Source organism: Onychomys torridus, chromosome 9 (genome assembly GCF_903995425.1).
Source record: "Onychomys torridus chromosome 9, mOncTor1.1, whole genome shotgun sequence".
Classification (NCBI taxonomy): domain Eukaryota; kingdom Metazoa; phylum Chordata; class Mammalia; order Rodentia; family Cricetidae; genus Onychomys; species Onychomys torridus.
Window position 1 is genome coordinate 13,791,147 of NC_050451.1, and position 22,610 is coordinate 13,813,756.

Here is a 22,610-nt window from a genome sequence, read left to right on the forward strand (position 1 = left end):
CTCCTAGGGTGAGGAACCATCATCTGGGTTTTTCTCCCCCAATCATCCCTCCAGTGAGACAGAGGCTCAAAGGACTGCTCCCTGCTTCTATTGCCTGGGCCAGAAAACATGTGAGCCCATACCCCTAGCCCATCGCACCCACTATCTCCCACCCTCAACTCCAGGACCACTCACAAACTTGAGCAGGCAGATGTTCTCCCGTAGGGCACCCACACAGCCTGCAAAGCCCAGTGTGAACATCACCACGCCCACCATCAAGACCAGCACCACAGGGTCGATTCCATGCAACCGGGTCACCTTGGTGAGGTCGGACAGCACACCCTGGAAGAGGCAAAGAATAGAAGGTAGCAGTGTCCTTAGAATGGAGTCAAGGCCCAGGGGCAAACTCTGTCAGCAGCCAAGGTGGGTGCCTGCTTCTTCAAGGTCTAGTCCTATCATCAAGAGCCAGGCCAGAGTGTGTTCCTGCCACTTTCCAGAGGCCCTGAGTCTAGGTAGCATCCTTGTCCACCTCAGCCGCCAGATACTATCCATGAAAGTCCTGGCCCACACTGACAATGGAGTTCCTGAGCCCAGACCCAGCTTCCTCCATGGCCTGTAGGGTACCTTGGCCAGGCCTCAGAGGAGTAGAGTCCTATGGCCTATGGTCAAACTGGCTAAAAGCAGCCTCAAAATGAACATTTTTGAGAAAACACACCCAGCAACAGTAGGTAAAGGACAGAGTGTTACCCACAGAACTGTCTATAGTGGAGGCGTTCTATCAGCACTGTTCAAAGACAACCACTGGCTATACTTGCAAGAAAACGTGGAAGGAAGCTAGAGACAAACAAGAACTGGTTTATCGTTTTTATTTGAGTACATATAGTCACGGACTAGTAAGACGGCTTGACAGGTAAAGGCACTTGCTGCCTGGCCTGGCAGCCCAAGTGTGGCTCTAGGCCCACAGGGCAGAAGGGGAGCAAAGAGCCTAGACCTGCAGGTTGTTTTCTGACCTCTACTTGTGCATACACATAGCTACACACACCCAAAAGAAAGCAGGGAAATTTAAAAAAAAGTACTTATATGTATTTATGTAATATTTTAAAATTATTATATGTGACTAGTGGCATCCACAATAGACTCTATGATATTCAAAGCGGGGAGGGGGCGTGTAGCCAGCGCCAGGATCAGGGCTCATCCAGGTCAAGCCTTCTGCAGTCCCAAATATAACCACATGGTGGCGCTGACAGGCGTGGGTTGCTGCCTCCAGGTCACTGAGACAGACACTGTACAGCAGCTTTTGCCATCAGGGTTCACAGGCCTCCTTGAACTGTTCCTAGGTTCCCAGGCTGAAGAGCAGACCTCATTCTGTTCCTAAAACCTTACATAAAAGCTCACAAAGTGCTCTGCTTCCTTTTTCTGGAAGCAACAGCAGGTTCCACCTCAGGCACAGGGGGTACTCCAGCTTCGGGTCCTCCTTGCTGCTCCTTCTGGTTAGAATTCCAAATCTCCCACCCAAGCTACTAGCACTAACCCACCATAGAGTGATGTCAGCACCATGACTCCGGCTTGTCCCTGGAGCTCTGACCCCCTAGAGTACCAAGTGCCCCCCTGTCTGGCTGCATAGCAAGAGCCTGGTTGCTCCTTCCTCACACCAGCAAGCAGCACCTAGGTTCTTAAAGGCACACTCCACCCAGAAAGCCAGGAGCGCACAAGCAGGCTGTACTCCCACTTTTCTGTGGGCCAGGACAAGCTCCTGGGGAGTCAACATGGCTCTGCTCAGGGACCTGCCCACTTGTTCACAGAAATAACAGAAAGGGTTAGGAGGCAGCCGCAAGCCTGCCTGGGGCACAGCTGCCAAGCCCTGGGGGTTACACTTCCAGTTTGGGCCTAACTGTCCATGACCATGGGAGCAGAGCCAACCTTGCAAGCAAAGTTCTTTCTGGGGGTTAAAGTGCTACAAACCTTTCTCTGCACAGTTAGTGCCTATTGAACAGGCTAGAGGAGGGAACAATTCAAGTCCAATGGCTCTGGGTCTGGCTGCTAATAACTGGGGCCTGGTAAGAGGTGCCACCTACCTTTTCGCTCCATGCCCACAGCCCGACTCCAAGGAAGACAACTCCAGCCAACTGAGCAGGGGTAGAGGGAGGGAGAGAGGAGGAAACAGAGGTCAGAAACCAGCACTAGGAACAAGGTCTACACTCTAGTTGGATGTGCCTGTCTCCTGTCCAGGGTGGCATTTGAATCCTGCAGATGACAGGGGCTCTCTACACCATGAAAGGGACATGGAGACTGCAGATAACCAGCACTTGCCTCCCCAGAATGGCTGGTGGCTGGTTTCTATCCCAGATGACCGCATGACCAGAGAGCCAAGGTAAAGATCCTGAGATCAGTCCCGGAGAGACTGCCTCATGCTGACAAGAGACTGTTTTCTTCCTTCTTATCCACCCTCACCCTCAACTCACTTCAGGGTGCTCTTCAGTGTGCAAGACACTGTACTCCTGACGACTGCCAGGGTTATTAGTGGACTCTGGTAGAGATAAGATCTGTATGGATCAGGCCAGCTACAAGGCAAGGCTATAAGGGAAAAGTACAACCCAAGACCACCTGTTCTCCCATCTTAGTCCCACAGGATTCAGACTCCAAACACAGACAAGCAGCAACTCAGGCCATCACTGGCCAGGGTGGGGCCTCTTAATCACAACTACATGTAGCATGAGACATGTGTGTGCTCAGGAAATACTGGGGTCTTAGCTGATGAATTAAGGTAAGCCTCATTAAGCAGAAGAGAGGCACTGGAACCTCAATCTCCCGCCTACAGACACTCCCTGACCCAAATGCACCACACAATCCTAAAGCAGAGCAGTTTTCTTCCCGTACGAAAGTAAACACTCCACGCTCTGCAAACGGAGCCACCTCTGTTTTGTCGTTCGTTTTTCCCTATTCTCTGCTATACAGCACGCTGGCATTTCAATGCCATTTACTGGCACTTCACAGTAACTGACAGTGCTAGGTTTCTCTATGACTCAACTTTCCAAATGGTATTCTCCAGCTTTAAGCAGCCTCTGCCTGTTTTATTCAACACCAGACCCAGAATGGGCTGGAATGGGAAGGAAAGGCCCTGTGATCAAAACCCTGGGAGGTTTCAGTGTTCTCTGGATCACAGATCACTGTCACAAAATGCACGCAGGCCTAATATTTGGCTGTGGCTGCCTGAGGGCTCACAGCTTACCACGGCTGCTGGTTCAGTTGGCATTCACAGATGAACCCATGCCAGGACCCCAACATCTCCATTTTACAAAGCATAACACTGGCACCTGTAGCATGAATCGTAACAGGTTTTATTAATAAAATCAAACCTGAGGCCAGTTATTAGGTGAATGCTGGAAGATCAGAGAAGCAGAACAAGCCACAGCTACCTCACCTTGCCAGCTCCTCAGCTGATCCTGTTTCCTCAGACTGGAAGCCTCTGTGTCCTCATCCGAATGGATCTCAGCTGAACTGTTGCTCAAAAGTCTAAAAGCTTAACCAGCCAAATGCTTCTAGTTTCTAGTCTTCGCTTTCTGCCATCACTCCCTGGGATTAAAGGCTCACTTCTTGCGATTAAAGGTGAGAGTCACCATGCTTGGCTGTTTCCAGTGTGGCCTTGAACTCAGAGATCCAGGTGGATCTCTGCCTCTGGAATGCTAGGATTAAAGGTGTGTGTACCACTATTTTCTGGCCTCTATATCTAGTGGCTGTTCTGTTCTCTGACCTCAGATAAGTTTATTAGGGTACACAATATTTTGGGGAACACAATACCACCACAGGCACCCAGAGAAAGCTAAGACCAAAAGGCATGGCAGAGGGAAGGGCTCCTTCCAAGCCTTGATTCATCTGTTCACTGCTTCCTCTCAGAAGCAGATACTAGGTGAGCATCCTGAACCTTGAGGCCTAGTTCCCTGAGCCATCCCACACCACACTGGCTTAATAGAGAAGCCCTTTGTTCTCCTGGATGCTACTTCCCCTCTCCCCCATCAGTTTTACAGTGGCATGGGAAGCAAGCCAACAGGCCACCAGTGACTTACTTCCTTTTCAGTAGAGTGGAGGCCTTTTTCTCATCTGACCTCATCAGAAGTAAGGCCACTGTTGGTCATCCCTCCTCCTCCAATCAGGTTCAGAGACACCAAGCACACACAGCTTAGGGGTGTCTTCCTCCCTTGCCTGATGCTTGTCCTCCCATTATAGACCCCACTAAATGATGGTAAACCTAATGGTTCAGTCAAAGACCCTTGGAACACTGGGGGGGGGGGGACCCAAGATTCACACAGCTTTAAACACTACCCACACCCTTGATCACCAGCCTCTTAGGAGGAGACCCACAGGAGGGGACGAGGCCTCATATTCAACACCTGGGACTCCGCTTGTTTTTCTTCAAAACTTGAGAGCGTCCGTGACCAGTTTTCTTCCTGATTCTCAGTTCCCCTCTGTCCATAATCCACCTCTTCCCAGGCCTCCAATAAACTGAAACCATCATTTAAAAATCCACTGTCAACTGGTATCCAGTGGACTGGCCTTAATGCCCCCAGTGCATACCAAAGTCCTCAAAGTCCCCTGAATTATTACACATTCCTCCCTCAGGTCTAGACTACTTAGAACACCAAAGGGGAATGTGAACACTGCAGATAGCTGTTCAACTGCACTGTTTAGGGAATGGTGAGAAAACAGTCTTCTGTTCAGTATCAACACTTTTATAGTGTCTTCTATCCTGGAGAATTCAGATGCAGAACTGCCGGTTGCTGAATATGACTATGACCAGGTCACTCCGCTCCTCCAAACTCTTCAGTCACTTGCCCCCACACTTAGGGTAAAATTAAGTTTCTACCACAGCCCACCATTGCCAGGCCTCAGTTCCTGTCCTCCTCCTTGACATCATCTAGATCTCCTCCTGAAATGTCCATCTTTGCCATCATATGTGAAGTTATTCACTATTGGCTCAGTTCTCCTTGCACCTTACAGCCCTGATCCTAACCCAAAGAGACTGTGACTACCTTTGAGCTGCACTCTCTAAGGACAAAACTATCTGTCTGCTAGGGGCTGTAACACACTGACGTAGAGAAGGATAGTGCAGAATGGGCCCATGTGAGAACCCCATCAAGACTTTAAGACCAGAAGTTCCCAAGCCTGGGGTTTTTCACATTCTCCTTCTGTGCATACTTCTGGGTTTACTTTGGGTCTCTCGTACTCCTGAGGGCCAGAAAAGCCTAGCTTGGCTTGCCAAGCTCATGACCAGTCAAACCACATACACAGAATTGGTGCAGTAAGACTTGAAGGTATCTGCCACTACTGCCAGCCAGTGTTCCCATTCAAAACCAGGCCTGCCGAAGCACTTACAACAGCCCACCCATCATCTTTGATACCATGTGTATAGGTGAAAGGAGGCTGCCCTGAAACATTCAATCAGTGGCCCTCAGAACTCCCCTTCCCTCCCCACAGTAACCCATTTACTTTTTCCCCACATTAAATTAGCCTTAACTCCACATACACTTAGATGTTACTGGACCCATGCCTAGGTGTTTCATTGTTTAAGACATGGTCTCTCTATATAGTCCTGGTTATCCTGGAACTTGATATGTAGACGAGGCTAGCCTTGAGGTGATAGAGATCCTCTTGCCTCTGCCTCCAGAGTGTTAGGATTAAAAGTGTGCACCACCACATCCAGCCTTGAGGTGTTGTTTATAAATTTTCCTTGGAGTAAACAGACAGAAAGATGTTGGCTTTGCCAAAGCATGTATACAAAGTTGTGCAGATGTCGGCAGGCTCCCATTCATGTCACATGTGCCCGCATTTGGGCGCGTGTGCATACACACACACACACACACACACACACACACACACACACACACACGACCTATAGGAGATTCCATGCTAGATCTGTTCCAGCCATTCAACAACATTTTCTCTTACAATGACTAAGAAGGACTCCTCCGTCTTCCCCTGTTGTCTTATAGAAAGAACTGAGGTTAACTCAGACCAGAAATACAGGAACTTAACAGCCTCATGTCAGATCATGGGTTTAGTGAATATTGCCTAAGGTAGGAACTTTGGAGACCAATTATGGTCAAGGAGTCTGTGAAAGGTCCAGACAAGGGAAGTGACCTGCCTCTGAACACACAAAAGCTCAGGAGTGAATGGCACACCTTTCATTTTCTCCCGAGAACCCCCACACGGATATAGGACAAATGTAGAGCCATTTGTCCGAGGTCACACAGCTAGCTGGTGACAGACTTAAGAACCCCATGTGGGTATCTCTATCCCTGACAACTGTTATCTCACTACCCACAGAGACAGAAGAGTGAGCAGCATTCTGAGTCATGTGCCCTGAAGAGTACCTACAGAGGACAGACCCAGTGATAGAGAGTTCCACATTGGAGTTCTTAGGCTGCACAACCCCCAAACAACATGACTTATACAGCCATGTGTTCAGAAGGTGCATTTTAGAGTCTATGTCCCAACCAGAGCAGAAAGATCTCTCTGAGAGTCTCTGTAAAATTCAGAAGCAATTATAGGAGTAAAGGGTCCCATTGCAACAACGGGGTAAAGAAGCTCACAGCACAATCCAAGGGATTCCAGGGCCTATGTTACTAAATGAGAATCTCTGAGCTACCTTCCCTAGGGTTGATTGATCAGAAAGGCCCCAGATACATACACACACACACACACACACACACACACACACACACACACAACCACCACCACCACCACCAACAACAACAACACAACAACCCCCTCTACATTAGTCAGGGTTCTGTAGGGGAACAGAACTGATAGAATGAAACGTGGAGATATATATAAATATATAAAATAAAGGAAATTTATTAGAATGCCTTATAGGCTGTGGCCCAGCTATCTACCAACAGAAAGTCTAAGAATCCAGTAGTTGCTCAGTCCACAAGGCTCGATGTTTCAGCTGGTCTTCAGTCTACACTGGAATCCCAAAGAAGTAGGCTCTTATGCCAATGAAGGAATGAACTTACCAGTGAGAGCAAGCAGGCAAAGAGTAAAAGCTTCCTTCCTCCATGTAATTTATATAGGCTGCCAGCACAAGGTGTGGCCCAGATAAAAGGTAGATCTTCCCATCTCAAAAGATCTGGATTAAAAGTGTGTCTTCCCACTTCAAATGATTTAATTAAGAAAAAAACAATCCCTGACAAGTGCACACAGTTGCTTGGGTCTTAGTTTATTCCAGATGCTGTCAAGTTGACACCAAGAACAGCCATCACACCCTCCACAAACAAGAACAAGATGCCCTAATGGAGCATCCTAAGCTGGCACAGGTTTCCCTTATTCTGGAAGCTGCAAGAATCCCCTCACCATAAGGGTAAGCCTGCTGCACTTTACCCAGGATTAAGTGGAACAAAAGTGTGACTATCTAAACCCTGCTAGATCTAGGGAGGAGGAGAACAAAAACCAGGACGGAATGGCCTTGGCCCTTTGCACAATCGCTCTAAGCACACGTGTAAGTGCCTAGGCAACTCTTGCAGGCTCCAGACCTCTTGTCTTCCCATCAGTAGCAAGGCAGCACTTCCAGAATCTGCTCTGCTGACCTCTGGTTCTTGGTTAGTCTATTCACTAACTCAGGCTGATGCTCAGAACCAGTTCCCTGGGCCTCCTTATGCATATCGCTGAGACAAGCAGAAGGGAACCCACTGAAACACCATGCAGTGCAGAAAGGACTGAATACATAGCAGCCCAGGGTCAGGGTTCATTCTGTGACATTCTAGCAAGTGGATCTCCTGTAAGTCTCAACAGAGATGACCCTACTAACAGTTAGGTTGAAAGGACTCTAATGGAATTTGTTACACTGAGGAGCCCTGCTCTCCTGGGTTCAGGCAGAGCCAAGGCCTCAAGGGCCACCAGGGTGACTCCTCATACACCTACACCTGCTGCACTGAAGACATTGTATGTCCCCAGTGATGGCTAATCTTAATCTCCAACCTGCATAATTTAGAACTGACTAGAGGACATATCTCTGGATGTTTCCAACGAGGTTTAACTGAGGTGGTAAGACCACCATTTCACAGACTAGGGTCCTGGACTGAAAAGATCAGACAATGAGGGAGCACGAGCATTCATCTCTCTGCCACCTGACTGTGAGCACCCATCCACCGCTCCCACTGCCACGGTGAACTGCACCCTCACACCATGAGCCAAAACAAAGCCCCTTCCTCTTCAGGGGCTCTTGGCAGGTGTTCTGTCCAGTATGCAGGAAGTAGCTGAAGTAGCTATTACAGTCTTACCCCTGGCAGCTCCCAACAGACTAGTGTCCTAAGGAAAGGTCCCTTTTCCAGAGGCTCAACTTCTGGAGAAAACTAGAGATGCAGAGTTCAGGAAAACAAGCCAGGAAGGGTGCAGAGAGAAAGCAGGTAGAGAACAAGGGGGCAGAAGAAATTATACTATCAAGTTAGTTCTGCACATATCCCATTTGACAAATAAGCACCTCTAATGGCTATGTTTTGACACCTAAATCCTGTCAGGGTAGGATGCAAAACTATGGGCCTCAAGTATTCTAGAACTGAAAATCCCAAGGTGAGTTCACAGAATACTAGATACTTACAACTCCTTCAAATGCCTATTGATTCAACTAAACCCAAGGTCAGACTGGCCTCCAGGAGGCACAGCCCCTAAAATAGTGCTTCTCAACCTTCCTAATGCTTTGACCCTTTATTACAGTTCCTCATGTTTGTGTTCACCCCTAACCACAAAATTATTTTCATTGCTACATCATCAACTCTAATTTTGCTACTGTTACAAACTGTAATGTAAACAGCTGTGTTTTCAGATGGTCTTAGGTGACCTCTATGAGGTCCTTTGACCCCCAGGTTAAGAACTGCTGCCCTAAACCCAACCTGGCCTTGAAAGTCCACTGCTGAGCCCTAAGTCACAGGACATCCATTGGGGTTACGCAGCCGTGCCCACTAGGAATGGGACACTCGGAGCTCTAAACAGAGCAGGGAATCTCTTTCTACACAATCCCATATTAAAAGTCTTGGCTGAGGATTGGCCAAACAGCTCAAAGGGTAAAGGCATGCAAACCTGATGACTTGATTGGATCCCCAGGTCCCACAGTGGGAAGTAGAAAACCTAAAGGTGCCCTCTGATCTCCATATGCACACCACGGAAACACATACACATACACACACACACACACACACACACACACACACACACACACACACATTCTCACACACAACTAATAAATACAATAAAATAAACGTCCATTTTTTAAGTCTGAAAAGAACCACCTCTCAACGGAAGTTTGAAAGGTCGAAGAACCAGGGGTAGGCTGGGCCCGGCTTCCTCAGCTTCCTCATTATAGGGGAAATGGGCCCAAGGCAGGAGGCACCATGCCCGGAGTCACAAAGCTATCACACACCACCTCTTCCTCCCTCCGGATGGGTGGCTGCTGGGAACGAGAAGCAGATGTGCCCTCTGCAGCACTGCAGGGGACCCCGCAAGGGGCCCAGAAGAGGGGCAAGGACTGCTCCGGGGACAGCTTCCACTGTGACATTGATAACTCAAGCCCCATCAGTAATCTGAGGTCAAGGAAAGGCAATGGAAGGACAGTGTCATCCAAGGGAGGCTCTGGGCAGCAGCCCACCATGACAGTCTCTGCCATCACTGTCCCAGATTACACAGAGAGAAATCCACGTTACTATGCCAGGACAAAACAGGACACACTGTCAGTTCTGTGTTCTGTGAGCTCTCCTGCTGCAGCTCCCCTGGCTGTGAACACTGGGAGAAGCCAGAGACGGATGGATGTGGCTGCATTCCAGTGAAAATTATGTGCCAAACAAGCAGAACCAGGTCTGACCTGTAGGCCAGACGGCAAGCCCAGCACTAAACTATCGCACTAAAACCGTCTGGACTTACGGATGAGGACAGGATTTCCTTTAGTTCAGTCACATAACCTCTGCATAGCTCTAACTCTTGTATGGTTTTGTGTTATTTTAGCAGATTTTAATAGCTTACAACTGTATATAACCCAACGACACATGCCTACAATAAAGTATTTTATAACACCATACTGTTATAGAAGAATATTCTCATGAAAAACTACCTGGCACCCAGGTAAACATTTCTAAGAGGAAAAAAAAAAAAAGAGGACCCCTAACAAGGTGGCAGAAATCAAAAAATAAGGGACAAAGGAATAACAGCAGAGACAGACTTAGCAAAGGTTGAAGACAGATGCCATACATGCTGAGGAAAACATACGTGATAATGGAGCAAGGACACATACAAAAAGACTTGTGGGTGGGGAATCGTGGTGCATGCATCTAATCCCAGCACTTGGCAGGCAGAGGCAGGCGGATCTCCAGAGTCTGAGGCCAGCCTGGTCTGCAGAGTTCCAAGACAGCCATAGATACAACATAATGATACCCTGCATCTCACTCTGCATAAAATACAGCTCACACTGAGAAAAGGAAACATGGAGTATACTTCAAGACGCAGGTAAGGCAAGAATTTTCTGATAGAACTTTATTAGCACAAAACACAGGCCCAAGAAATCACTCACACACACACACAAAGAGAGAGAGAGAGAGAGAGAGAGAGAGAGAGAGAGAGACAGAGAGAGAAAGAGACAGAGAGACAGAGAGAAAGACAGAGAGACAGAGAGAGACAGAAAGACAGAGAGAGAGACAGAGAGAGACAGAAAGACAGAGAGAGAGAGACAGAGAGAGAGACAGAGAGAGAGAGAAAGAGAGAGAGAGACACAGAGAGAGAGAGACACAGAGAGAGAGAGAAACAGCAGCAGCAGCTGAATGAACAGACAACCTACAAAACAGAAGAGAAATCTTTGCCAGATACCTTAGACTAAGGGGTTTGGGTTAATATATAGAGTTACAAAAAATTAAACACTAAAGACCAAACCAAACCAAACCAAACCAAACAAACAAAAAACAAAACAAAACCAAAAAGGATAGTACTCAACGTGCCAATCAACCAATAGGACAATGAACGGAATGAACAGAACAGACTCACCATGCTGCTCTGGCTGGCCTAGAATTCACCATGGAGATCATGCTGTCCGCAGACTCAAGATGCCTCTGGCTCCTTGGTGCTGGGATTAAAAGCATGCACTAACACATCTGCCTTTTGTTTTCCCCAGTAAATATCTGTGGGTTTTTGTTTGCTTGTTTTGAATGCTCAACATGCCAAGACATCGGGAATACAAATTTAAACTACTTGAAGATTTCACGTCACCCTGGTTGGAACGGCTAGCATGAAGAAAGCAAGGCTGGCTGACAGGCTTATCGGGAAGTAGGAGCCCTTACACAAAGTTGGTGGTGTATAAACTGCTCAGCCACTATGAAAATCACTGTGGAGGCTTCACAAACAATCTCCCATGTGGACTGAGGTCAGGAACTAGAGAGGCCCATGAGACGGAATGAAGGGCTTCTAGGAGGGGGTGTGGGGTGACATCAGCACACATGGCATGAACTGGAAGTGGGAATATTGGGAGGAGAAGGGTAAGGCCGGGGCAGGAAGGAAGGGAGGTGAGGGCAAGGGCTGAACCAACACTAAGATTGTAGGAAAATGTAGGAGGAGTACAGGGCGTGGAGGCCAGAAACTGTCATGGTTATCTTCTTCCTTCTCCACCTTACTCACTGAGCCAGGGCTCCTGCTTAACCCAGAGCTCACAAACTCAACTAGCTTTGTCAGCCACCTTGACCCAGGAGTCTGCTTTCTGAGTGCCTGCTCAGTTTTACATGGGTTCTGGGGATCTGAATTCCAGTCCTCACTTTGACAAAGAAGCAATTTATCCACGGAACATTTCCCCCGGCCACTCAACAGAAATTTTCAAAGGAAAAGAAAGAAAAGAAAAAAGCAGTACAAACAAGGAACCAAGGCACTTCCACACAGTAGGCAGAACTCTGGAGTGACCTACTAGCACAAAAGAGATGTAGACAGAGAGATATATAGACAGACACACACACACACACACACACACACACACACACACACACACACCAAAAAAAAAAAAAACAAAACACACAACTTGGACTGGCTAGTACCCTGTAGATATGTAACAACCACATGCCAGGCACTAGCCACCAGGCACTAGCCACCATGCACGAGAGAGGGCCTTTCTCCATAACTTCCCTGGTGGTCTCAGCTTCACACAGACTGAGGCATGCAGAGGTGAATACTCCTAGCCTCACCTTAGTTTGGGGGAGAAGCTGACAGAGCAGTCCTTGCCCTCTGCCTTGGCAAGAATGAATCTGAGAACACATACATTCCTACTTATGCCAAGAGATAAGGAGACTCACTTCCTGCGCACTGGGACAGCCCTTCTGGAAAAGGGATTTTAACTGGGTAAGTGTGTCAGCCAGGTCAAATCAATGTACATACCTTCTGACCCACCTAATCTCACTCCTGGGAATCTACTCCAGCAATAACTTCCCTCCCTTTCCTACAGGGAAGACTCTGTACTACATAAGTCTGTACTAGTCTCTACAACCTTAGCTAGATAGTTAAAGGCTGAAAGCAACCTCAATGTCTCACATGGGAGTTAAGACTGTGTGGCAATTCAATGTTCTACACCAGCTCTGCAGGTGTGATTTTGAGGATGCTGCCCCTGAGGACAATAAACTACACACACCTACAGACAGGCAACTGCAGCATGGAGGAGGAATGCAAGTCATCCCGGGATAGCTTGTTCAGGAATTCGTGCAGCTGCAAAACTTCATCCAATAATCCTTTTTTTTTTTTTTTTTAATTTATTTTTATTTTCTGTGCATTGGTGATTTGCCTGCATATAAGTCTATGTGAGGATGTCAGATCTCCTGGAACTGGAGTTACAGGCAGGTGTGAGCTGCCATGTGGGTGCTGGGAATTGAACTTGGGCCCTCTGGAAGAGCAGTCAGTGCCCTTAACCACTGAGCTATCTTTCCAATCCCTCAATAATTATTGAAAGAAGATGTACCATATTTTAGCAGTGAAAACAACACTACATTGTGTTATTTTTAAAACAGTAGACTCTTCTCTTTCAATTGCATCATTTAAAAGATAGAAGCAAAGGAGCTGAGAATGTAGTTCAGTTGGTAGAATGCTTTTCTAGCATGCATGAAGGCCTGCGTTCAAACCCCAGCACTACATAAAACAGGCATGACAGCAGTCCATGCCAGGAGGACCATCAGAAATGCAAAGTCATCCACAGCTACATGAGACCTTACCTTAGTGGAGGGTAAAGAGTGGGGGAAGAGAGAGAACACACATAACGGAAGCTGGGGAACAAGTTGCAATCGGGCCGGGTCTCATACAACATGGCCAGAGCGCACTGGGAAAAGGCCAATTCTCCATGAATTGGGGGATGGGTTGGGGCTGCTCTGCCAGGCTTCCTGCTGTGTGTCTAGAGTAGGGCAGCCACCAGGCCTGGTGTGCCAGAGTGGCCTGGGGCTCATTTGTTAAAACTATCAGTAATTCCCTCCCCCTTATTGAGAATCCTGACTCAGATTATACGTTATGCTCACCCTACACACGGGAGGTATCCGTTACTTGGAAGGAGAGGGCTGAGATGCTCATGGCTCCTGCCCCACTGCTGCACTCAGAAGCAAGGCTGCCCATCTACGACCAGATACTAACTCACAAAATTGACAAGCCAGAAAGCTATGGCTCAAACTTAAAGTCACTAGGGTTGTCAATGGCAGGGTGTTATCTTTTTTCAAGCTTATTCTGAAACTAAAGACAGCAGAAGGTTCTCCTTGTGGTGTACCACAGGCCTGATGTCTGCATTTAGAAGGAATGGAGTCTCCATTTTTAATCTATCTCTGAAACAGATACAGACAAGGGTTTATCCAAACTTGTGGAGATTACAGTCAGTCTTACAGGGGAAAGCAATCCTGACATGCAGATAATACCCCTTGAGAGCATTCAGGAAGCAAAGCCAGGACAGGGCACATTCTTTACAGGACTGGGCTGTGTGTGAACAAAGACTGGGCAGCCACAGCTCCTCTGGTCTTGCTTCTCCCTGCCTTTCTGCTGCTGCCTGCTAAAATGTTTTTAAATTGTTATGAAACACACATGACATAAAATTTAACTATGTTCAAGTGTAGAGTTCAATGGCATTAAGTACTTCCCAATAGGGTCAGCCATTACCACCCTCCATCCAGAGAACTCCTTTTATACTACAAAATGGAAACTGGGCATCTTAAACAATTCCCTGAGATGGTTTGATTGTGTCCCCCAAGATCCGTGTTCTAGAGACTTTGTCCCCACTGCAGCAGTGTTACGAAGTGGGTCTTTTCAGAGGCCAGCAGGTCCTGAGGGTGAATGGATTAACCACTGCTGCTGGAGTGGGCTTGGTGCAAAAATGGACTTTGAAGGGTGCAGACAAAGCACAGCAGCAAAGTGCTTACCCAGCACACACATGGCCCCATGCTCATCCCCAGCACTACACAGGCAGACAGACAGACAGACAGAGAGGAGAGAGGGCTGAATCTGGCCTCCCTTTGCACTCTTTCATCCATGTGACACTTCCACCATGTCATGACTCCCCCAATATTGAACCTCTCAGCCTCTAGAACAGGGAGGGGTTCTTAAGCCCCCTAATGCTGTGACCCTTTAGTATAACTCCTCATGTTGTGGTAATCTCCAACCATAAAATTGTTTTCGTTGTCATTTGATAACTGCAATTTGGCTGCTGGTATGAATCATAATGTAAATACTTGCACTTTCCAATGGTCTTAGGCAAACCCTGTAAAAGGGTTGTTCAACCCCCAAAGGGGTCATAACCCATTGGCTGAGAACTGCTGCTCTAGAACCATGCGCCAACTATTGGTTACAAATGACCCACCTTGAGGTCATCTGTAATAGCAGCACAAATGGACTAGGACCCTCCCACTTCCACCTGCTCATCACCTGGCAACCAAGTTCCACTTTCTACGTCTGCTTCTTGGTGACTCTCCTTACTCTGAATGGAGCCATACAGTATTTATCCTACAAATGCAATCAAATTGTTATTTTGGATCTGGCTTATTTTACTTAATACAATGTCCTTAAGGTTCATCCACACTGTAGCATGTGTCCTGGAGTGATTAAGTCTCTCTTGACATGCATATGCTACATTTCCTTATCCACTGATCATCAATGGTGGCTACAGGTTGTTTCTACCTTTTGGCTATATACAGTGAATAAGATTATGCATATTGGAGTACAAATATCTGACATTCTGCTTTCAATTCTCCTGAGCATATATCCAAAAGTGGGGTTTCTGGAGAACATGGTAATTCCATTGTTAACCTGAAGTAATATCAGTTTGCCATCATGGATCATCACTTGTTTCCATGACAACAATGTACAAGGTCACAGATTTCTTCATATCTACATCAACATTTATTTACTGCTTAAAGAAAAAATAAGAAAAAGAAAACACACACACACACACACACCTTAGTGGGTGTGAGGCAGTGTCATCATGTGGTTTTTGATTTGCATTTCCTTGAGTTGAACTGAGACTCTGAAACAGGACTAGCAGAACCAAAAAATGATTGGGGGTGAGGTGGAAAGTGAGAAAGTGCTAGAGTTCTCAAAGTAGGAGGCTAGCTAGAAGCTGTTTCTGCATCATCCCACTGTAAAGAACCCTGTGAAGCCCAATCCTCCTCTGCTCCAGACAGCAGCACCACATCTTACCAAGTAGATGACGGTCTCTGGGAATCCCAGCCTCAAAGTCAGAAAACAAAAACAAAAACAAAAACCGGACAAAAACCGTTGGAGTGCTACACAGATCCATCGAGTAAAGAAATGACTGTGGAAACAACGCCAGACGAGGCAGGAGGCTCAGACCTCAACCTGGTCACAGAAACCTCAGGCGCTGTCTCCACATTCAAGCTGGCTTACTGAGCTGTCCTTCCCCACCAAACACAACACAAAGATCCAGGCTTTGATTCAAAGTAATCCAAGGGAGGGTGGGGATGAAAATGAAATAAAACCAGCTGTAAGCAGTTCATTTCTGAAGCCAGATGATGGAAACATGAGGCTTGTTACATTTTTCTATTTTCCACATCTAAAAAAAGAAAACTCAGAAGCCATATGGACTTAGCATGCCATTTTCTACTTTTTCTGAAACCTTGTAAGGCAGAAAACAGGCAGCTGAGCTCAATGTTTCTCAAGGATAACACCAGGCAGGCTTTTCAAGGTCACTAGGTCAGGAGGGAGGCCAGACTCTATCCAGGTGCCCAGCGTAGGCTGGCTTACTCTCCTCACTGAACTATGAGCTTCCCAAGTCCACTCCCATCTAGAAGGGTGTTTTCTAACTGTTCCTGTTGGTTCCCTCCTGTTCTGCCCCAGTGCTCACTAACAAAAATGATTAACTCTCAACCACATACACTAATTGCCAAATGTGCAAAAATCCTTAAAATACTACAACATACTTCAATCCAGCAGGGTCAACACAATTCTGGATTCTGTTTGAATTTGGTGCTGCCAGTGTGTGAGCAAGTGAGTAGTGTTCCTTGAATCTGTTATCAAGGGCCTCTGAAGGACAGAGGAGAGCAGGGACTTGGCCATGACAATGAAAGTATTGTACCACCTGTAGCAATTAGGATGAGTCAAGTCAAAAGCCAAGCAGGCAAGGTCAGGACCCTTGCTTGGCAAAATAGGGAGCACAGGCTCTCCATATGGAGAGTGAAGTGCAGGTCAGAGAGGCCCTGAAATATACGGCAAGAATGGCGTACAGGTCTCTGACTAAGAACTATAGTTTGCAGGTCACTGAGTGCATACTTATGAAGGGGACTGGGAGGTTCTAGTCCACTCCTCACCTTCTTTGCTTCTTGGCCATGAGGAGAGTAATTTGCTGCCACATACTCTACACCAGTGCCATCTGACAAACCCATCAGAGACTAAAATCAACAGTCCAGGTGATCATGGACCCTCTTAAAGTGTGTGTCAAAAATAAACCTCACTCTTTATAAGTTAACCATCTCTAGCATTTTGTGATAGTGGTAGAAAGCAAATACACATACTGATGTCCAGCAATGCCCTATGTCAGGAACTAAGATGAGGATGTTGGTGAAAGACCAATTGAGCACAGGAAGTCCGAGGTAGAAGACCAGGCCACTGCATTCCACCCTATTTCTCTAGGACAGAAAACTCCTAAGTACACAGAAATAAATCGCCAGGACATGATGCCATAAAGCTCAAGTTGAAAAAATAGGAACTGGAAGGTGGAGGGTTCAGTAGTAGAGCATGCATGGGCCCCAGGTTTCTATCCCAGTACTAAGGCAAAGAAAGGGGAGCAGAAGGAGCAGAAAGGAGAGAGGAGAGGTGTGAGAGGGGAGGGGTAGAGTCTTAATAAGCCCACCCACTTCTCCAGCTCACTGATGAACACCAAATCCATTACCACCTGCCTTGTCCCCCTTCTCCCCTCGACCACAGTGACCAGTGTGCTTGCTGATATGAAGCTTCTACACATGAGCATGTCCCCTCAACTTCCCACACAGAGCCAGGGTCTGCCTGGCCAGTCCTGACCGTAAAACACGCACGATGTAACTCCCCAGATCCCTGCTCCAGCAACTGTCCTTGAAAGAACTGCACGTCATTATTTCACTTCTTCACTGGCCATTGGTTCACTGGCCATGTCCATCCCCTCCATCTCCAACCGGCCATGATAACTCAGGCTGTCCCGCTGCAATACAGCTGACTGCTCTTTCCCACCAGAGAAGGCTACAACACAAAACCTCCTTTTTACCTCAGGCTTGTCCTTCACCTAGACTCAGCATCTCAGGAATCTTGAGTATTCAAGCCTCTCCTCAGCCGGTATGCACACTCATTTTAGTGCTCTCTCCCCACCCACATCTTCCTAAGATACATCTCTAGGATGTCACTGGCACTTTCAGGGAAAACCTCTAGCTTTCCACGCACACCCACCAAAGTTCCATCTCAGAACATGGCTCAACCAGCCTTCTCCTTCACTCTGCAGTCGCTCTGAAGTCCGAGCACACCACCCAATACATACATAAACTCTCTCTCCAGTTACAGAAATAGAAAACCAGGTATGGTAACCTATGATCATAATCCTAGCTAATCAGAAGGCTAAGGCATGGGGATCATAAGTTCAAAGCCATCCTTGGCAACTGTCTCAATCAGGGTTTCTATTGCTGTGATAAAACACCATGACCAAAAGTAACCTGGGGAGGAGATTTATTTTACCTTGAAGATGACAGTCCATCACTGAGGGAAGTCAGGGCAGAAAGTCAAGCACAGCAGGAGCCATAGAGGGGTGCTGCTTACTGGCTTTCTTCTCATGGCTTGCCCAGCCTGCTTTCTTACAGCACCCAGGACTACCAGCAAAGGGTGGAGCCATCCATAAAAGGCCGGGCCTTCCCACATCAAATCACTATAGATTTGCCGCCTATAGGCAAACCTTATGGAGTCATCTTCTCAACCGAGACTTGCTCTCCTCAAATGACTCTAGCTTGTGTCAAACATTAGACTAGCCAGGACAGCAATTAAGATTATCTGAAAATAAAAATTAGAGGGAGCTGGGAATGTAGCTTAGTGATAGAGCGCTTCCTTAACATGCAAAAGGCCCTGGGCTCAAATCCTAGCGCTGCAAAAGAAGAAAAGAGGTAAATAATAATTCAGTACCCCTTGAGACCTGTGCGACCTGGGCTTCTGAACACCTGTCCTCGCCTGTGTCGCCAGCCACTCAGCTCCTCTGCACAGGTTCAGCTCACTTCTGCCTCAGGACAGGCAGCCTTTGCAACTACCATTCTGACTGGACCTTTCCTCTTCAAACCCCACTGGGCTGCTTCCTCATTAATACTCGGGTCTCAGGCCCCAGCCCACTTTCTGCACCCTCGGTTCAGCACACTCTGCCGAACACACAACAGCAAGGACCTGCCCTGCCTCCCCTCCAGAGCTACCCTGCCTCCCCTCCAGAGTTACCCTGCCTCCCCTCCAGAGCTACCCTGCCTCCCCTCCAGAGCTACCCTGCCTCCCCTCCAGAGCTACCCTGCCTCCCCTCCAGAGCTACCCTGCCTCCCCTCCAGAGTTACCCTGCCTCCCCTCCAGAGCTACCCTGCCTACTCTCCAGAGCTACCCTGCCTACTCTCCAGAGCTACCCTGCCTCCACTCCAGAGTTACCCTGCCTCTACTCCAGAACTACCCTGCCTCCCCTCCAGAGTTACCCTGCCTCCCCTCCAGAGCTACCCTGCCTACTCTCCAGAACTACCCTGCCTCCCCTCCAGAGTTACCCTGCCTCCCCTCCAGAGTTACCCTGCCTCCCCTCCAGAGCTACCCTGCCTCCCCTCCAGAGCTACCCTGCCTACTCTCCAGTGCTCAGCAAGTTAATACCATTTTTAGTAAACCACTATGACCCTCATCAACTATCCCCTCTCCGGACATAGTAGAGAACCTGGCCCACAAAGTCCCTGTGTCTTGCCAAGGCATTGCTGGGATAGGAGGGCAGCAATGTCACTCTGAGACTGTTTCCAAAGGCTCCCTGAATCCTCCAGACTGGGTTGGAGCCCTTAGTCTGGCTTTCAGTCACCTTGGTCCACTCATGACAACACTCCTGCCTGGTACTATAAGGACAGGGACCATGGAACCTGCCCACCACCTCTTCCCAAAGCATCATTCAAGTCTGGTCATCAGAAATAAACAGAGAATCATGACTTGGTGATGAAGGTTCCAATCACACAAGGGACCATGACCATGCCCCTGGACTTACCCAAAAGACGATGTTGTAGCTGAAGAGCAGGTACTTGTACCAGCAGCTGACCTCGGCGTTTGAATATCTGTAATAGTGCATCTTCTGAGAAGCAGGACCTGCAAGGACAGTGACTGATGAGGCAGTCAGCTTTAAACCTGCTCCCCAAGTACAGAAAGGCCAAGGGTCCCATCACCTTCCAGAAATCTCTACCGTCCCTCATGTGCATTTGTTCATCCAAACACAAATGTACGAGCAGTGCCAACTAGAGGCTAGACAACAATCAGCTTAAGTCAGCTTCCACAAAGAGAAATTTGAAAAAGGGAGGATGGCAATTTTTAAGTGTCTTCAAAGTACCAGAAAGTCTGTTTAGAAGCATCTCAACCATTTATCTCAACTTCTTCTCAGCTGTGTATTGATTATTCCACCCCATGCCAAGGACACTGGAGTTCAGAAAGGTCATGTGACTTTCCCCTTTCAATATGGAGGACAGACAGTGGTTCACACCTATAATCCCAGCTTTTAGGAGACCAAGGCAGGAGGACTGCTGTGAGTTCCAGGCCAACTTAGGCTACACAGTGAGACCTTACCTCCAAAAACAAATTCATAAATAAGAGGGTAAGGACAGAGCCCAGAATCTGAACCACAGAGAGCAGATTCCACTGTCCCCATTCTTTTATCCACCATAGCCAATGAGGAAATGAAGACTTGATCACAGGAAGCCCCAGTGGGAAGAAAACTGAAAGACAGGCAGGCCTGTGCAGGATCCAACCACGGGGTCAACACAGAAAGACGATTAAGGCTCCCTGTTCATTTGCCTGTTTTCTGAGACAAGCTCCCAGACTCAGTGTGTAGAGAAGTGAGCAGGCCCCTGAGGCCCACAGCAGCAACCAGCATTCACCCTCACTCCATCCTGCCATCCCTATCCACCATGACCACAGCTTTGGCCTCTTGGCCAAATACAATAAATCTGGATTATACTGTCCCTGTGGGAACACTCTTGGAGCTGTGAATACTCTAAGTTGTTTCTTATCTGTCTGTTCAAAATATTCAGAGCCAGGCCACCAATGTTACTTTCATTTACCCATCACCCTCAGGAATAGAGCATGGATGGGTCGTGGGTCAGGGTGGGGTCTTCAAGATGAAAGGGGGCAGGATCTGAGGCTCCAGGCAGTAAGGGGGTACTACCACCCCCTAAAACCACCACCCACAAGTACATGCAGACAAGCACACTTTCATGGGTAGAAGGCACCAGATTTAGAACCAGGACCCAGGACAAGAACAAATAAGGCCACACTGGCAGTGAGGAGACAACCCCTGTACCCAGACACCTGAAAAAACCAACTTCATAGCCTTCCTGAGGAAAGGTTATTTGCAAAACCAGTTCTAAAGAGGTAACCATCAGAGTGCAGCTGCTGGCTAGCAATTTTGAAAAAAATGAACAAAGAAAGGAGATGAATCCACATTCCTCTAGAAATGGGCCCTGTACCTACTCAGTCACACTCCAAAGTATGCAATCCATGTGTACTGTCTAGACCTCACCATTCACTGACTCACCCTATCTGCTCCAGCTCCCAGGAGAGATGTGCAAGACAGCAGGAGTGGCCCCTCAGCCACCCAGCAGCCTGACATTTGCTCATCACCCCACCACCAGAACACTTCCATGACACTGCCCTCTAAGAATGAGAGGGAACACACTATCCTGGGTTATCAAGGGCTCTGGACATCAGGCACACAGCTACAGGCTGAGCACCACAGAACCACATCAGCAACAACAGGGAGAAACTCGAACTCTCTCAGGAAAGGCACAGGCACCATTCTTCACAGATGGCCAGACCCAATCAAGTCCTGCCCCACTGAGGCCTCAGGGTCCTCAACTGAAACAGGCAATGTATGACTAGTCCCTGGTGCCACCATGAGGGCCTCACCTAACATCATCAGAGTCTGCCTCACATTCTACAGATCCCAGCCTCCCCACCATTCTGTGTAGGTTTGGTTGGGCTTTGAGTATGTGTCAACAAGTTTCTTGGGTGACTAGCGCACAAGGCCAGATGCATGCCTGATGGAGCAGCTATTATACACCAGAGGACTACTGTCTCTGTGGGGACCCTGGGAAGACAGAAGAGCCCTGCTGTCTGGCTGCAGCACCTTGGCAGGATCTAATGGACCATGCAGACACCTAACCAGAGAGGATAAACCCCAGAGCACAAGGGTTGTCTGTTTCATTTGAAGATATTTGTGGGGAGGGAACGATAATTAGAAAGAACCGGACTGTCTTCTGTTGGAAAAAAAAAAAAATACACCTAGAACCCATTAAAACCAATCCACTTAGCTATTGAAATGTGGTAGCAAAATGTCCCAAGTGCTAGGAACTCTGTCCCTCTTAGAGACAAGACCATCCTGTCCTCAGAGCATCAAATATACCCCTTCTTCCAGGGTTCACGGAGAAGCCGGGGAAACAGGCCACACAAGCACCCAGATGTTCACAATTCCTAGACGGACACAGTACTCCATGACCACCATTTAGCCCAGCGAGGATAAGAACTCTGCGCCTCCTCTTTCTTCTCATCTGCAAACACTGTCTGCTTTGCCTGGTGATGTTGATTCACACCCTGTGCTCCAGCTCCAGGCCCTCATGATTACCCTGTGGTGACACAAAGACCATCACATTACAAATCCCGGTCTCCTTCAGTTCTAGCCAGTTCAATATGGAGAACATAGACACACAACACAGGAGACCACCCCACAGGAAAATAGTACTCCGGAGTGTTGTAGATTCTCCCTATTCAGGGTGCTGTCTTCTCTCCCCATCTGGTTCACCCCCCCCCCCCACCCCACAAGCCCCACAACAAACAGGAAGCAACTCTGTCCGCACAAACCAGTCACTGGGGGCCAAGCCCTCATCAAAGATGGCAACAGCCAAGACCTAATTAAAACCTCCACA

The 22,610-nt window shown here is 47.8% G+C and overlaps 1 protein-coding gene across 3 annotated transcripts in view; it reads right to left on the bottom strand.

The window, feature by feature from the left end:
- Positions 1-22,610, bottom strand: part of Tspan14 (tetraspanin 14) — a 57,427-nt gene that overhangs the window by 10,162 nt on the left and 24,655 nt on the right. For all 3 annotated transcript variants that reach the window (XM_036199694.1, XM_036199692.1, XM_036199693.1), the window contains exons 2-4: positions 19,688-19,785; positions 2,055-2,105; positions 175-321 (exon numbers count right to left, since the gene is read on the bottom strand). In XM_036199694.1, the coding sequence (XP_036055587.1) occupies positions 175-321; positions 2,055-2,105; positions 19,688-19,768 (279 nt within the window). In that variant the 5' untranslated portion in view covers positions 19,769-19,785. The remainder of the gene's footprint in view (positions 1-174; positions 322-2,054; positions 2,106-19,687; positions 19,786-22,610) is intronic.